At 41.6% G+C, this 17,752-nt stretch overlaps 1 protein-coding gene and 1 long non-coding RNA gene across 2 annotated transcripts in view; one reads left to right on the top strand and one right to left on the bottom strand.

Annotated features, from left to right (window-relative positions):
- Positions 1-1,206: 1,206 nt before the first annotated feature.
- clvs2 (clavesin 2) lies at positions 1,207-17,010 on the bottom strand. Its single transcript, XM_071413570.1, has 5 exons — positions 16,622-17,010; positions 15,714-15,888; positions 7,048-7,158; positions 6,530-6,750; positions 1,207-4,277 (listed from the first exon to the last, which is right to left on the bottom strand). Exons 1-5 carry the CDS (start codon positions 17,008-17,010, stop codon positions 4,184-4,186), a joined length of 990 nt encoding a protein of 329 aa, XP_071269671.1. The 3' UTR covers positions 1,207-4,183.
- The window catches only part of LOC139582999 (uncharacterized), a 33,036-nt gene continuing 32,221 nt past the window's right edge, over positions 16,938-17,752 (top strand). The window contains exon 1 of the long non-coding RNA XR_011676465.1: positions 16,938-17,046. This is a non-coding gene — a long non-coding RNA (uncharacterized lncRNA). The remainder of the gene's footprint in view (positions 17,047-17,752) is intronic.

Genomic DNA, 17,752 nt, shown 5'->3' with positions numbered 1-17,752 from the left:
GTTAGATACTACCGCACTGTTAGATACTACTGCAGTGTTAGATACTACTGCACTGTTAGATACTACTGCACTGTTAGATACTACCGCACTGTTAGATACTACTGCACTGTTAGATACTACTGCACTGTTAGATACTACTGCACTGTTAGATACTACTGCACTGTTAGATACTACCGCACTGTTAGATACTACCGCACTGTTAGATACTACTGCAGTGTTAGATACTACTGCACTGTTAGACACTACTGCACTGTTAGATACTACTGCACTGTTAGATACTACCGCACTGTTAGATACTACTGCAGTGTTAGATACTACTGCACTGTTAGATACTACTGCACTGTTAGATACTACCGCACTGTTAGATACTACTGCACTGTTAGATACTACTGCACTGTTAGATACTACTGCACTGTTAGATACTACTGCACTGTTAGATACTACCGCACTGTTAGATACTACCGCACTGTTAGATACTACTGCACTGTTAGATACTACCGCACTGTTAGATACTACCGCACTGTTAGATACTACTGCACTGTTAGATACTACTGCACTGTTGGAGCTAGGAACACAAGTGTTGCGCTACACCCACAATAACATCTGCTAAATATGTGTATCTGACCAATACAATTTGATTTGATTTGATTTATAGGTAAGGATGGAAAAATCCTTCTGCTGCGACAATTCCTCATATTAGCTCTCTACACAGACACCAGCCGCTTGTATTTTGCTGAAACGCGGCCTAGACGTATTCTGAGGTAATTTTCCACTCGACCAATTACCCTGATCAGACAGCTTTTGATATCTTTCAGAGCTTTTCATGTATTCATCGGCAAATTTGCCAATACACATGTGTTTAGTGAAGGTGCTCTCGTTTGAATGCGACCTGCTTAATTAACACTTTGAAGGTCTCTCAATTACCTGCTGTTATCATAATGTATCCAGTTCAGTGGTCTGCCACTCATACTTCAACAGCAGAGGTCCGTCTAACAAAAGTGCCTATAAATACAAGGTCAGTTTCACCTTCAGCATAACCTTGGTCTTGACACTGTTTGGATCACACTCTTATGCCTTACTGCCAAGCTGGAATTGGTGTGCGTCAGGAGTATGGCTTTCCATTTTAGGATATTCATTCGACGTAAACATAGTATGCAGTATACAGGAGTGCAAAACAGCTAAATAAGAGAGCAGAGTGATACCAACCTGTGTGTCCATATTTATTGGTTTCTCATGTTTGATTCATTTACATAATTTAATTCAGTTGTTTAAAGTTGTTTTTAAGGACATTTAAACATTAAACACTCTTCCCAACACGTCCGCTTTGAATAATCTGTGATTTGACAAGACCTCTAATTTGAGTTTCTCTCTTATCTGTTCCTACATGTACACTACCGTTCAAACGTTTGGGGTCACTTAGAAATGTCCTTGTTTTTGAAAGAAAAGCAAATTTTTTGTCCATTAAAATAACATCAAATTGATCCAAAATACATTGTAGACATTGTTAATGTTGTAAATGACTATTGTAGCTGGAAACCGCAGATTTTTTTATGGAATATCTACATAGGCGTACAGAGGCCCATTATCAGCAACCATCACTCCTGTGTTCCAATGGCACGGTGTGTTAGCTAATCCAAGTTCCTCTGTCCAGTGTCTGTGTTCTTTTGCCCATCTTAATCTTTTATTTTTATTGTCCAGTCTGAAATATGGCTTTTTCTTTGCAACTCTGCAAAACCAGCATCGCGGAGTTGCCTTTTCATGTTGACGTTGAGACTGGTGTTTTGCGGGTACTATTTAATGAAGCTGCCAGTTGAGGACTTGTGAGGCGTCTGTTTCTCAAACTAGACACTCTGATGTACTTGTTCTCTTGCTCAGTTGTGCACTGGGGCCTCCCACTCCTCTTTCTATTCTGGTTAGAGACAGTTTGCGCTGTTCTGTGAGGGAAGTAATAAGTAATATTCAGTTTCTTGGCAATTTCTCGCATGGAATAGCCTTCATTTCTCAGAACAAGAATAGACTGATCAGTTTCAGAAGAAAGTGCTTCTTTAATCAGCACAACAGTTTTCAGCTGTGCTAACATCATTTCAAAAGGGTTTTCTAATTATCAATTAGACTTTTAAAATGATAAACTTGGATTAGCTAACACAACGTGCCATTGGAACACAGGAGTGATGGTTGCTGATAATGGGCCTCTGTACGCCTATGTAGATATTCCATAACAAATCTGCCGTTTCCAGCTACAATAGTCATTTACAGCATTAACAATGTCTACACTGTATTTCGGATCAATTTGATGTTATGTTAATGGAAAAAAAATTGCTTTTCTTTCAAAAACAAGGAGATTTCTAAGTGACCCCAAACTTTTGAACGGTAGTGTATATACAATCAAATTGACATGGAAACATGAAACCAAAGGATTAACTCAAAGCAATAATATGCATTCAATTCATGAACAATTATTAACTGTCATAAGAAGTCGTTACTGTACCTTCAAGCCATGGATGAAGTAAAGCATTATACAATAAAGACGTTGTTTTGTCAAAGGGGGGCTTTGGATGAAATGGCAAGTCTGCATACATGAAAATAGTTGGAAGAATATTACAAATGCTAAACATATTCAATTCTCAAACGTGTGTTCAAACCTCAAAAGGTTTCTGCTGTTGTTGTATCATCTTTCTGTAATGTAGGATGATCTGAAAAGTGCACAGGACAAACGAGTCATGGATGCCTTAAAATACTGATGAACATCACACAAAAACATGAAACACTTTAAACCAGGGTGAAACACACAGACAGCAGCATCCGATCAATGAGGCTTCAGATAACAATACCATTGTTCAGCTATCGGGTTATTGCAACGCCTCTCACACATCGCTACCTAACGGCCGCTACAGACAGACTGGGTAACACTGACAAGCTGTTACGGCGCCCTCACTTCACCAAAAAAAACAAAGAGGTTCCTGGGTCTGCAGCAGCTGAGTCCCTCAGTCATCGAGCTGGAGATGATATTGCCTGGACCGTGTGATCACTGGGTATTAGGACTGTCGATCTGTCTGGCCTAGTTCTGGGCAGCCAAGCAGCCACGCCAGAGTGAATCCATGTTAGTGCCATAGCAGGAAGGCAGCACTGTGTCAGGGCTCAGAGGCTCCAGAGCTGAACACTGCCTCGAGCTTCACCGCCATGCAAGGAGAAACAAAGGAGCGAGCAACGGAAGATCACACAGTGGCATAAACTGACTGTATCCCTGCAGCCATCACAAAAGCTTGATATCATATATAAATAAGTATACAGTATACTGTATCTTAACTTCCAGCATCCTAAAATAAGATATGAGAAAATAATATCTATATCTTTTAAATAGTGTATCTAAATTGGTTTTCAAGTAGGTGTGTGCTGTAGTGGGCGACATCTCTCCTATTGAAACAGATCGTTTCAAGATAATCCTTGAATAGAAACACATTTTTGGAATCACATGACACAGCGACAACACTGTTACCTCTTCTGAGCTGAACCAATAGCTGATACTAAATCCTTTCAAAATACGAGACATTTGTCATGTTTTCGTGGTTACTGGCAGTTAACCCACTGATCCCCGGTAGGCCTTCATTGTAAATAAGAATTTGTTCTTAACTGACTTGCCTAGTTAAATAAAGGTTAAATGTAAAAATAAAAACATTATTAGAACAAATCCCGAGCTGCACTTGCCGGTTTGGAAATGTTAAATACTGTACCAAAAGCCCCCAGCCTCCAATCCCCTTTAAGCGTGATTTCCCATCAACCTCCTATGGTACCACTTTTTTCACAAAACATTTCACGAGAAGCACATACAGAATATTAACAGCAGTCTTTGCATGTTTTCCTGTCACAATGACTCCACCATCCCCCTAGTGTTTAGATCAGAAGTGTATTTACAGTTTTGAATTGGCACTTGACAATAAAATTTGGACCTCCACCATTAGCTTCTCTTCCCTTTTTGTTTTTAGAAATATCTCTCAAAATGCCGTCTTTGCCCATCTTTATGATGCTAGAAGAGGTTCTCCTCCTGCTCCAATCTCTTCCCTCGCATCGTTATGTCTCTGTGTTCTTTTGTTTGTTTGAGGGAGCATGGGAATTCTCTCCCCTCTGTCTGTCTTTCTGTCTGAGGGCGATGTTTCTTGGTCTGCATGTGTTGTCGAGCCGTACTTTAGTCCAGCGAGAGCAGCGGCTGCATGTTCTCCTCCTCGCTCTTCACTTTTTCTGGCCGTTTAAGCACTCCGGGCTCCACCACCGACTGGGACCTGTGGATATGAATAAAAGATGACTGGCATCAGAGAGGCCTGTGTTCATTGAAGCACTATCACTGAGGACTTCTCACCTAGTACAAAGGAGTGGGATGCAAAGGTGCAAGCACCAGAGAACCCTTGCATCCTGCAGAGCAGGTAGCATACAAAGGAATCATACAAGGTCATAGACGATTGGTTTCATAAATGCATCCCAAAATCCCTCCAGCACAAATTGTTTTAGGAGGCCTCGGGTCACGTGCAATACCCAAAAACACTAAAACGTACACACACGTGCACGTGCAAACGAAACATTAAAAATGCTCTTCCCCTACAATTGTTGTTGTCTTGTATAGTTACATGAGCCCGAAAAGGTCATTTGATCACAAAATGTCACCCTCAGACACTGCTCTAACCTATTTCTGATGTATTTCTCCAATAGAAACCTAAGCTGCTTTTGGGGGAACAGGAGCATTGATTCCTCATGCAGAAGTCTGGTCTCCTGTGTCTGCCGTGACAGATAAACATTCATATGACTGATGAGGATTACTAAGAAAACAACCAGAGCTTCAATCACCTGTGGCAAAAAAACACCCACAAACAAAATAATAGAGATGATTGCACAGTATTTACACAGGGGCTCAAATGGCCTTTGGAATAGTAACTAGTAGGATCCTGTCAGCCTCAGTGAGCTTAACATTTAGAAGTTCATAAAGCTACTGCTGCTAGTGGGGACCTATGTAATTACTGCAGCAGTGAACAGTGACGTAAAACAGATCTGCCTCGGAGTCAGTCCACCACTCACACACACACATCACAGTCATACAGTTCAGTATGGCTGTGTCATTATGGGGTGGCCATGATACAGCGGCTCATCATTCATAGCATATGGTTCTCCAACAGTGACTCATAGCCAATTTTGCTATTTTTTAATCAAGTAATGGATAAGACAATGTTGGCTTGACCTTTGTGGAGCGTATAAATCGCAGCGTAAAGTGGGGACCTGAAAGCCCTGACTAAAATAAGTCACTTCAGATCATATGGCTGCAGGTGATTTACAGCATTACGTTCACCATATATCAGGCCCCTGACCAAGATGCTATGATACACCAATCAAATGCTTCTGTCACAGATTCAGGCCAGATCAGGGTAAAAGAGGGCTTAGGTAACAATAGGAAAAAATACATTATTAAATGCTTTTATGAAAATCCCATACAGTACCTTATCTCTCATTGCTTTGACTGCTGCGTCAGTGTATTGTCTTGGTAAGCAGAAATGTCATTGACAGTACATTTCACTGATAAAAATCTGCTGAACCAAAACATTTTCTTTTTTACTAAGGATACTGTGCTATGCATGGGGAAAGAGCATGTACTTTCTCTCCTTCAGTCATACACACACAAACAACAAATTGACATGGCTCTTGGAAAAAAAAGGACAAAAGGACATTGGATAACCTAATATTCTCAAGGAAAGAAGGCCTTCATGACAATGTCATATGTCTATACAGGTTCAGTCAGAGGGTTGTGTGTGGCAGCAGGAGTGGAACTGAGCTTATTGCCGAAGGTAAAACTCCATCACTTCTGTTCATGCTCCAGAAGGTAGCTAGCGCACTCCATTGAGTGCAGATCAGAGCATCATATTAATCTATTTTGCCTAATGCTCATTTCATGAGCCAGTAAGTGGAGAGAGACAGCCCTGAAGAAACTCACCGAGACAAGGGACTGTCACGAAAGCAAACTAAAGTCACCATGCCTAATTTATTATTTCTATAAAACATACAAAACTATCTGCCATGGAGGATTTCAGAAACTAAACCACTCACCTGAATGAAACACTGAGAACAATTTCTCTGAATAAGTTTCGCATTTTGAACAGTGAATACATATTATAATATCCAAGTATACCATTTCCTATGCTTATGTCTACCCCCTGAATAATGTTGGTGAGAGGCCTTTAGCACCCAACACACAAACCAGAATATAGATATCTGTGCTCTGTACTCCCGTGTTGTGCAATTGAATTACTCCTACTGTAGAAAATCAATCATGTGTTTTCCATGTATCTTATAGATCTAGGAATCCCTAGTTATGTCCAATTTCTGCCCTGCTTCTGTGGTTATTACCTGGAAGAAAACGCATCAGCTATGACATATCTGACAGACTAACCTGTCCGTTTCTTAGAAGACACCTCTACTTGTATCTCGTATGAAGACAACAACACACAATCTATCACATTGACACACGCGAATAACATGAGTCTAGACGGACCTCTTCATGGCTTTGGGAGACAGGTCTTTCTCCAGGTCTTTGACAGACAGGCTGTAGGACTCGGGGCAATACTCGGTCTCCTCGTCATAGGCGTGGTCCAGAAGGGTGCGGGCCCAGGTGCCCATGTCGTAGGGTGGCATCATCCCACCCAGCTCAGAGGGCAGGATCTCAGGGTGCATGAGCTGGTGAAGGCTGTTCAAGTTGTTCCCATGCATGAAGATCTGCAGAGGGGCGGACAAAACAACAACACAACATTGACACAGATAGATAAATGAGCATATACAGTCTAACAGCATGCAAAAGTCTACAGTATGTTAGAGAGGATAGGTTCGCCATTGTGAAAAGCTGACCTGAACACTGTTTATATGACCACGGCTATTCAGAAGGCTACCATAAATGATGCTGAACACATTGAACATACATTCATTGGTTATACTGTACAGCAGCACAGTTGACCCGGTGGTCTCTGTCGAAAATATTTTTCATTATGTTCCCGCAACAACAAACTCTCCTCCTACCCGTTTCCTCGTCTTGTCCTTCAGAAAGGGGCGTATGACGGTGTAAAGGGCGTGGATGTACCAAGGCTGGTTCACAAAATGGATTCCTCCGAACCTGGCAGGGAAGCTGTCCTGTGGGCAACAAAGAACACAAATACACTCATTATTCTGCCTGTTGGTATGGTTACTAACTTAATCCTATTTTGATTTGTTAATTTTATTCTATTCAAATAACAGTATGTCAGAGGAGAGTATGTTTTAATGAGAGTGGATTTGAACATTGTTATGTAGAATGTAAATTGAACATCATCAAGTGATTTTCCCATTCCCTTTTCCATCATCTTGATGGGTTTGCATATTGGGATTATGTTAATGTTGCTCATCGAAAATCACCCAGTCCATTTATTTGACTAGCTACTGTATATTGAATTAACATTGAATTGTTCAGTGCTGTTGTCTTCTGGGCAATGTTGCATTGCCATGCAGGTTGGAGACTGGCAGCCAGGGCATTTCTCATAGGTTGGACACTATTCTCATAACGGTCTAATCTCTATGTCAAAATTTGGACACAGGGAGTATGCTGAGATTATATCCTGATATAACAGGGTTGGCTGGCGAGCACCAGAACTGGATCCCTGGAGAAACATTTATGTAAATGAGTAATCTGATGATTTAGGGGATTGTCTGTGAGGTGGACACAGGAGGAACACCCAGAGTACACCATGTAACCTAGTGACACAGCCTGGGGGAAACTCTGGCCACACAGGGCCCGCTGGAGCGGGAAATCACCTGGAACGCTCAAAATATACAATAGTCTCACATAACATTTAACGAGTTGGTAATGGCTCAGTTTCATATAAGTGTGGTTTCCATCTGTTCTGAAGACTTTACTGAGGTTTAAGACTGGTGTAATGGTGACCTGTATCATTCTAATTAGCTAATGAAGGTAGTTAATGATGGTGTCGCTAGCTTACTGCAGCTCTCCCGCTTAAATCTGTCCGTTATTCATCCATATTCATCAGGCTCGACATTTAAGATCACAGACATGACTGTCATTATGGAGTTTTTCCCTCCCACGCTGTTAATTCTTCATTAACGCAAGCCTTGCTGTACCTTTCTACCGAGCAGAACGTACACCTCCACTGACTAAGCACGGCAATCAACTCATATCACAATACAGATACAGGGGATACTAATTCTTTCTATCACACTTTCAGACAACAAGTTGAAGTGCCAGAGGATGTTCTTGCCGTGGGAGATAGATCTTGCCTCTTGGCTAAGCATATGGATTTTTTGAAAGTTTGCAGATAAGCAGATGGCTGTTCTTTTTTAAAACAGGACAGTATTGGCTTCATGTGCACATGTAGTCCTTACACCTTAAACCTTTTACAAACAGGCACTGTGATCCCAGGGATCAGGGTGTTAAGAGTCCATTGTTTGTTCAGGATACTCGTCATCACCTTCAGTGGGGCTACCATGTGTCTGAGAGAGAAAAGAGTCATGTACTTTGATGGCAAAGATGACAGAACTGAGCTTTAAGGCCTCTTTCCGTCTCAGAAATGGACAGCCTCTGTCGCCACGGTGATGCTGAACAGCTGGGTTAGCGTCCCTTGGCCTGGCTGCAAGGACACCGGGCGGTCCAGAGTCTGGCACCAGCGGAGCCGCTCACAGTTTTCTGGCACAAGATCTGACACCAACGAACAGAGACAGCTGACAGTGGACAGGAACAGGGCAGAGGTCCGAGTCGCCTCACCCGGCCAAATCTCCCAGGCTGCCTCAGCCTGGAGTATGTTCCTGAGAGCAGCATCAGCCTACCCTAATATTCGTCCCTCCTGCTTTGTGATCCATCCGACAGCTTTGACTAGGATGAAGGCGCCATCTGCATTATACATGAAACACAAATCAGAATACATGATGGACGCTCTGTCTTCCTCCTCTGGTTGTTGGTAGTGGAAGTGGATTGATCTGTACCCCTAGTGGGGGAGTGAGAAAGGGGGAAGGGGGAAGAAAAGAAACCACCTCCGCCCTCATGTATTTATTTATTCAAACTACAAGATACTTCTGCTGCTGCTTAATTTGGGGAGGACAACCTCCAAAAATGTGAGAGCATGAAGCTCAACTGTGATCATCTGTTCATGTTCTATGCTGTTGGCCTCAGATGTTTGGATGTCATCTGCCTTTTTTAGCTGATCCGTTTCAAGTGACATTAGCCACCTAAGATGGATGCCCGCATACACGGGAATCTAATTGGCATAATAAAAAAATCCCCATAACATCCATCAGTTTAAGCTAGAGATATCTGCATTGGATGCGTCTCAATCCACCACATCTGCCGACTTCGCACTTCCGCATCTGCGATGAAAGGTGACAGAGCTAGAGTGGTGTTTGTGAGATTGTCTGGAGCATCCGAACGGTTTGGCCTATAATACTATTACGGCCCCTCGAAGAAAGACGAGACTCTCACAAACACGATGGTATTCACAGTTTTGCTCTATGACCACCACAAGCTTCTTGAGAATTGTCTGAAGTCAGTACAGCCAATCTGCCAACTTCTGTCTGTAGCGTCCAAACAGTTTGGGCTGCACACTAATATGACCCCTCTGTGGAAAGGTGAGACTCTCACAAACACGTACAGTAGCAGTCGAAAGTTTGGACACACCTACTCATTCAAGGGCTTTTCTTTATTTTTACTATTTTCTACATTGTAGAATAATAGTGAAGACAACAAAACTATGAAATAACACATATGGAATCAAGTAGTAACCAAAAAAGTGTTAAACAAATCTAAATAAACAAATAAAAATAAAAATATACAGCCCCTTCCTCTGGCTCAGACAGGGCTTAGACTCCTATAGGTTAAACTTGAAACTTGAAACTGATTAGCTAAAAAGGCAGATGACATCCAAACATCATCTGAGGCCAGCAGCGCGGAACATGAACAGATGGACATTGGCGTACATGGGCCATTTTGCAGGGCTCCAAAGCTCTTTTATCACAAGATCATTCCAATTGATTTATTAGCTTATTTAGCTTATGTTTGGACATATTAGTTAATAGACACATGTCATTGCTTTGATCTCTTGGGGGCTGTGATGTCACAGCTTAGCCTCCTGATGTCCTTTTGTTGGATATCTAGAAGTTTCCTGATGCTACATCGCAGATTTTCCCAAGCAACTAAAGCTCGAGACTAGAGCTGAGGTTCAGGCAGAGATTGCTGATGGGACATTCCCTTGCATTGCAAAGAGCCATTTATGGCAATAGAAGCCTATAAAGCCAAGCTGTCACACTCATAAGTGAACACTGATGAACACATACTGTCAAAGTCCCAGAATGAGGAGCTTACAAACTGCGTTGTTCCACAAGGAGTCAACGGTATACACTGATGACATGTTATTTGTCTACCAAAACATGCTGATTAGCCGATTGCAACAGTGACTATCATTTGATCTTGGCAGAGCCCCACCTGTTTTGAGCCCCCCAAAAAACAAGATTTGCATGCTAAAAACGCCACTGATAGCCTATAATATGTCAATCTTATTTGATTTTTCAATCTGGGCTTCTTCCACTACTGTCGATGTTGAACATTACGGCATGCGGCTCTCAAGTCTCCCCGTTCTTTTTTTAGAAGCTGATGAGCCCATCTTTTCCTGTCTTGACGAGCTCTCTAAATTCTGCTCTGCTCCTGTCAGGAGTCATTGATAAAGGATGAGTGAACTCATCCTGCGGTGAAAATGAAAAAATAAAACGTACATATAGCAGAGCCCTTTTTAAAAAGGAAACGTAGCCTGAAGTGAAGATGCTACTTTGTTATATCTCTTTACCGGAATCAGACCTCTTCGTGTGCACTAGTTTAAAAGCAGATTACAGTAAGCAGCAGCATTATCCTCGGGGAAGGCTTTTGATTGAGAGCCACGTTAAGTAAATTTAAAATGACAAAACCATTGCACATTCTCTGCTTTCTTTGAAGAGATACACCCTGGAATTAACACATTTAGCCATGGTAATAGAGAGGAGAAAGGAGAGACAGAAGAGAGACGCAGTCACAAACGATAGGTCACGTCAATATCAGGAGACACTTTATCGGCATTAGCCAGATACAGCCTGCTTTACTTAGCAGTGCGAGTGAGGGATGAAGCGCCATTCATTGGCTAGTCCAATCCTGTTGCAGACCAGACCAGCACAGTTCTGCTGCAGTAGAAACAACAACACAACTCCAGAGAGAATCGGAATCTGAGGCAAGCAGACTAACAATTCGTATTCCTCTGCCAGTCGGTCCCAGGTATGTCTGCTGCTGTTTCCTGAGCCAGCCGAGAGTCTCCTGGATGGGGCTGTGGGATAGGAGCCAGTGGAGCTGAACATCCAGATGGGAGATTCACAGTCAGACAGCCAGATGGAGGGAGTACTTTGTTTGGACTTGATACATGTGTGTAATGCACTATTGATCACAGCATTGAATAATCCCTGACCTCTCATGAGGAAAGGTTATCTTCTTCTGAATCACACTAAATGTGTTAACGGAGCAAATCTGTGAATATTATACAAACTTCTTGCCCTCGATAAAAGTCCAAACTTGACTGAGGGAGGGTAAAATCCATGTGTTATCGACAAGCTTGGAGAACCATGTTGAGCGGTTTACTGCTTTCAACTCATCCATCCTTTGGGTGGGCTTAATAAAACATGCAATCGATGGGATACAGTACATCAGAGCTCAATGAGGTATTCATAGAATGGCATTAGGATCCGGTCAGTGTTCTTCTGTTGGTCTTTTCACCACTTCAGTAGAAAAGGACGGACACTTTGTTTAACCCCTTCAAAGCTCAGTGGGTATTTTATCGATCTGTAATGACATTACTGCCTATGGATGAATCAAACCTTCATAGCTTCCATCCAAACAATACAGAAACACTGAGATGGCTGAGAATACTGACCAATACAAAAAACGTGTCTTCTTTTTTTTTCTCAGTGGATTGTAAGAAGCATTTGCCTAGGAAAATGTTTTTCTCCCTGCAGTACTACCTACACATAATGTGTACAGTAGCTACAGTGTGTAGAAGAGCACCAAGTTAAATCCCAGCAACAATTTTTTTTTGAATAAACCTTGTGGTCAAAATAGTCCATCAAATTATCCAGCACTTTCATTCTCAAGCATAAAGCCATCAAACCTATTTATACTACATCACTTCACAAAAGGACTTTCCTAATCCCAATACTCAGACAGAACAGCATATAATGTCGGGCCTCAAAGCACAAAACAGCCGTGTCTCCTACTACTGAAACAAGTCTATTAGCCATATGCAGAAAAAAAACACATTTGTGAAATCCATCTTTCTACGTATTAGAAAGAAATGTCAGTGCAGTATGAATACTTTATAGAGTGCTAATAAACAGAGCTCTGAAGATAGCTCCAAGCATGAACCTCTCGCAGTTCCAATTATTTCAGTAACAATGTCCTACTATCATTATTAAAAGTAATGAGAATTTGGCCACATTAAATCTTGTTGGACAAGAGCTTTTGAAAAATGTGTTGCCCTCATATATAATTAAAACTGATGGATTGAGCCTGGCTAAATGGGTATAAGCTGTCACCTTAGCACCATTGCACCATGTTACATAATTATGGAGAAACAGGCCAAATCGACAGAGGGACTGACTACAGCCCTACATCTGCAGAATTAGGTTAAAGGCTCAGTGCAGTCAAAAACGTGATTTCCCTGTGTTTTATATATATTTGCACACTATGCGGTTTGAATAATACTGTGAAATTGTGAAAATGATCACGTCATTTTAGTGTAAGAGCTGTTTGAAAAGAATGCCTGAAATCACAGCCTGTTTTGGTGGAATTGAGTTTTGGCCTGACTGGTGACATCACCAGGTGGTAAATTAGTTAATAGACCAATCAGAAAGACAGTTCCAAACCTCTCTGCCAATAACAGCTAGTTTTCCATTTTCCCCTCCACACTCCCAGACAGAAATTGCTATTTGCTAAGAAGCTATTTTTTTAAATCTTTTTGACCATTTTAATTGAACTCAATCACACTAAGTTACTTAATTTTTACCCAGATATGATTTGATATTGAGATATATATAAAAAAACAGCTGCATTGGACCTTTAATGTAAACAGGTTGAAAAATAGATTCATCCCCCATTCTGTCTAAAACCCACAGAAACAATGTACACATCATCACCCACACTGAGGGAGAATGGCAGAAGTGTTTTTCTCTCATCTAGCAGCACAACCCATCTGGAGAGTACATAGCATGGCGGATGGACAGGTTGCCACGGAAACTCAGTGTGGGGTGGGATGGGGAGGACTGATCTATTGTGATTGGCTGCTGAACACAAGTTATTTCTCTAGACTGATAGGGACAAAAGGCATCGGTAAGACAGAGAGAGAGGGAGCAAAAGGAAACAACAGAGGCTCTAAGATAACAAAGTATAGCTTGGGGAAACCAAGGCCAGCATGATGTGTTCTACTCATTCCAAGCATTTGTTTTTCTTGGAATTGATTTGCCAAGAATATCTGCGCTCTGAACAAGTATTAATTTCTTTCGCCTCTTTTGCCAATACACAATGAAATCTCTACTGGAGTTTGTGCTCTCTGTATTAGCCATTCCAACTACAATAGATGTGACAGTCAGTTCGGGAATAAGGAACTCAATTACCACACAGTTGAAATATCCTTATGGACTATCTTCAGATTTTCTTTGAATTTTCATTTCTCTGTTCAGCTTCAGAATCTTCCAAAGTCTCTGTAAAGAAACTGCCGGCAGAGTGTTTTTTTATTGTTGCCCGTGGTAGTGTTAAACAGTTTTCATTGTTGTCAGTAGTGTTGAAATTCTTCATGGTATTCTGAACACATCACCCATGTGCAATAGCAAATGTACTGGCAGGAAATGATAAACAACCTGAACCAAGATCCTGAAGATCACACATGTACGCACACACGCACGCACGCAAATACACACACATAGCAACACACACACACACACACACACACTGGTGGGCAGCGAACAGTGAGCTGCACCTGGTACAAGTACCAATGATATGTAAGATGGATAGATCATCAGCTACTACAGGTCCTTCACAACATAATATGAAAAAACAACATCTTGACATGTCTTGTTCTTTTCAAAAATCAATAACCATACAGGCAACGAGTGTTAACCTCAGCTGAGGATGAAACCCTAATGTTGAAAGTGCTTCTGCCCTTAATGACAGGCATAGTGACACATGAGGTGTGCTGGCACACATATGAGACCCTTAAAGTCATTACAAAACCCACCAGGGGGCCGCAACACCCAGAGATAGTCGCAGTGCTCAGTGTCAAGTGGGCTCACAGATAGGGTGTCACCACTATTGATTACAATAGGAGAAGCGTTTCTCTCTGGCGTTAGCATTATGAGGAGAGGGGTCACATATTGTGTCTGAGGTGGAAAATCCATAGTGGTATAACATACCATGTAATAATATCCTATATACCTTGTGAAGTACCCACTATTGTAGAGCTGATGAACATATATGAATTACTGTAGATAAAGTATAAACTCGATTGAATGGAAACAGATTCAGTTGGGGCTTTTCAGTCTCCGACTCAGACAGGGAAGAAAATGTGGCTGATTCCATTAGTTATACAATGTTTCTGTGTGTTTTCTTTTGTTTTCCATTCAAGTGTGTTCCCGCATGATTTGGTAGCGGGCACATTGGGAGACTGAGATACTAATAGCAGTGATCAATTATTCACAGTCTATTCTGTGTCTGGAGAAGCAATGGAATGTGCAACGGCCTCGTCATGGTCCTCCATTGATATTCAGTCAACAAACCTCTCTGATGGTAACTGCCTATGCTCTACATGGTACATTATACACAGCTACACGGCTAGCCTATCTAAACTTTTCATACACTGGAATTTGAATAATGGGTTACAAGAGGAATTGGCTGACATTCACAAGGACGTTCAGAAAAATGTCTGTATGCATTTTGTTGTTAGGCTATAGGCTTAGGCTCCACATCATATTTATATTTTAGTTGGCCAGCTACCAAAGGATGCACTTGGTCAGAGATCTTGTATTTTTCTCTTCCATTAGAAAGGATTGAACAGGGTCAAAGGAATGCTGTCAAAGGAATAGGCCTACACTGCCAGCAATCAAAATATGAATATCATTATTTATTTATTATGCAAGTCTTTGATTGTAATGTCGTTTCTGAGAGTGCAGAAGAGTGATTATTGAGTGAAAGTGCTTTTACATTTGAACAGTTTGTCACATAACCAAGAGAAGGATAAGATAGTTGATCAGAAACAGTTTCACATGAAGATTCCGAGACGTGTCCACCTTCTCCAGTAGGTATGCAGGACCATGTGTGGTAAGCGGGTTGAAACAGAGCCTGTCTCTAATGTTCAACGCATATAAACTAGCAACAGTAGTGCTATACTTCCGTCAGAACAACGGAGATCTGCACTTCAAAAATGCAGCACCTGACAAGTGTCTGGTGTATTCAAAATCCCAAGAGGACAAGATCCCTGTGGCAGGCTTGACTAAGGTGATTAAATGTAGCAAACCCATGTAAATTAGGAGTGATCTGGGTAATCTCAGTAAATGGAGACAAGTGTCAAAAGTAGCTAAGAACTTCATATGAGTGATGTGGAGCCCAGCAAAGAGAAGGGTTAGAAAAATGTTGAGACTGTTACCTGTAGACCTTCTATGGCCAGTCTCAGCATACTCGGTGTTAGTTTGGAGGCTTGCTTGAATGTGAAGTTGCTCCAGTCGATGATCAGGACAAATCCATTCACCTGTAACTCTGGATCTTCGATCATGGACTCCAGCGACAACAGAATAGCTCGCAGTATGTCCACAAATGTATACCTATAGACGTGAGAAAAAGCATTAAGGGACTTTTCTAAGTAGCCTAGATTACAAACATAAGACAAAGTAGTCATTAAGTGACTATTGTGAAATTATTACGTAATAACAAATGTACCAAATAATCTTAGTATTTTAATTCCAGTTAAAATGAAATGTAACCAGCATACCCTTGTTTGGCATTATATACAGAAGGTGACTCTTTACCATTTTCATTCAGGAGAGTAATACAGAGAATCAGATTGGAGAGACAATTTGACTTGTGTGAGTGCTGTTATGGATTAAGTTAATGGCCATTCCTGATGGCATTTTGCTTGTTCGTCACATCCTGCTATTGCATGAGGTCTGAAAAGGCTGTTTTAAATGACTCATGTAATTGTCATTGTGACTATGGAGATCACAAAAAGTCAAATCTTTGAAATAAAGTAATTTGACTGTATCTGATTTAGTCCTTAAATTCAACATTCACTAGTGGGGTGATGATATAATTTCTACTGGCCTGTGCAGCCTAAACTTTTCTCATTTCCTGGCCTACATCCATGATACTGACAGGGATTGCCTTTGGGTTCATAGTTCAGTTTGTGGGGATTATGTTTCGGTTATGTTCATAAGACTAGGCTCTAACAAATCCAATAACACAGATTTGTGAAAAATAAATAGTCGACAGCAAGCAAACTGTCAAGTGGTGTTAGAGTAGTTCTGAAAAGACAGCTCCCTAATATCAGACGGACATTACCTGCTCTGGTCCCAGTTAGCAGCGAAGAGAATCAGTATTTTCCTGCCATATCTGTCCAAGTTGGTCAACACCCCCGGAAATCCGTCTTTGAGAGCTTGCTTGATGCCCGGATCGGTTGCTTTGAGGTTTTTGAACATATCCAGATTTTGCTGACGATACTCAAAATACTGGGCCAAGAGGCGGAACGCCTCGAAATGGTTAAATTTCCGAGCTCTGAGAAAGCGTAGGATGAAAGCATCATCGGTCCTAAGAAAGCCAATGTCTGGGCGCGTGATAATCATGTCCCTCACCTCCTGAATGTCCTGATGTGCAGTGTCGGGGTTCTCCTTTAACTCCACCTTGGCTTTCTCCAGTGTTTCTGGGGACAAGCCGGATTGTAAGTGAGTCATCGTTCTTGCTTCAACGTCCACCGCCAATATTGAATGGTAGGTAAAATGTTACCGTAGATAGAGGCAAAAGTCGTTAACAATGAATGCGTCACGTACAGGCCTATTGAACCTTCTCAATCAGGACCCTAAAATCAAAGCCTGACTTCAGATATCGTCCTGCTTCCCTGAGTATGATAGAAGGTGCTAGCAACATAGGCTGTATTCACTTTTTGGACAGCTCCATTTGGTTTCCACCTGTACCGTACATTTGACTTCTGTTTCCAAGTTTCTTTTCATACGTCGATATTTATAGCTCTCAATTCAGTCACAATACTGGCTGTGGATGACTTCCCAAATGGGTCTAAATATGTTGTTGGCTATGTTGAAAGCCTAACCACACAATTGTAAGACAGCCATTATCGTCCATCCCCACCCAAAATACCAATATTACAATTACAATAAAAGCATGACACTATCCAAGCGAGCAGGCAATGCGGCACCCTGCACTCTTGTCATAACTCTCCTTACCGAAAGCATTTCAATTCAAAATCAGAGAGATGCTGTCACCGACTGCTAGAAATTACAGTCGAAGAATCAAGGCGACATATTCCGTCGACATCCTCACTCCATCCAGCCTGCAGTCTATTTCCATTCTGTGTGTTTGGTACCAAAATTGTTTGGATGTGGGACCAACTTCATGTCCCGTTGTTCTGAGCGCCGTGCTGCTCCGGTTCTGTGGTGGCGGCTTTACGTCAAGTGCTAC

This window comes from Salvelinus alpinus, chromosome 8 (genome assembly GCF_045679555.1).
Source record: "Salvelinus alpinus chromosome 8, SLU_Salpinus.1, whole genome shotgun sequence".
In the NCBI taxonomy this organism is placed as follows: Eukaryota; Metazoa; Chordata; class Actinopteri; order Salmoniformes; family Salmonidae; genus Salvelinus; species Salvelinus alpinus.
This window is presented reverse-complemented; position numbering and strand designations above follow the sequence as displayed.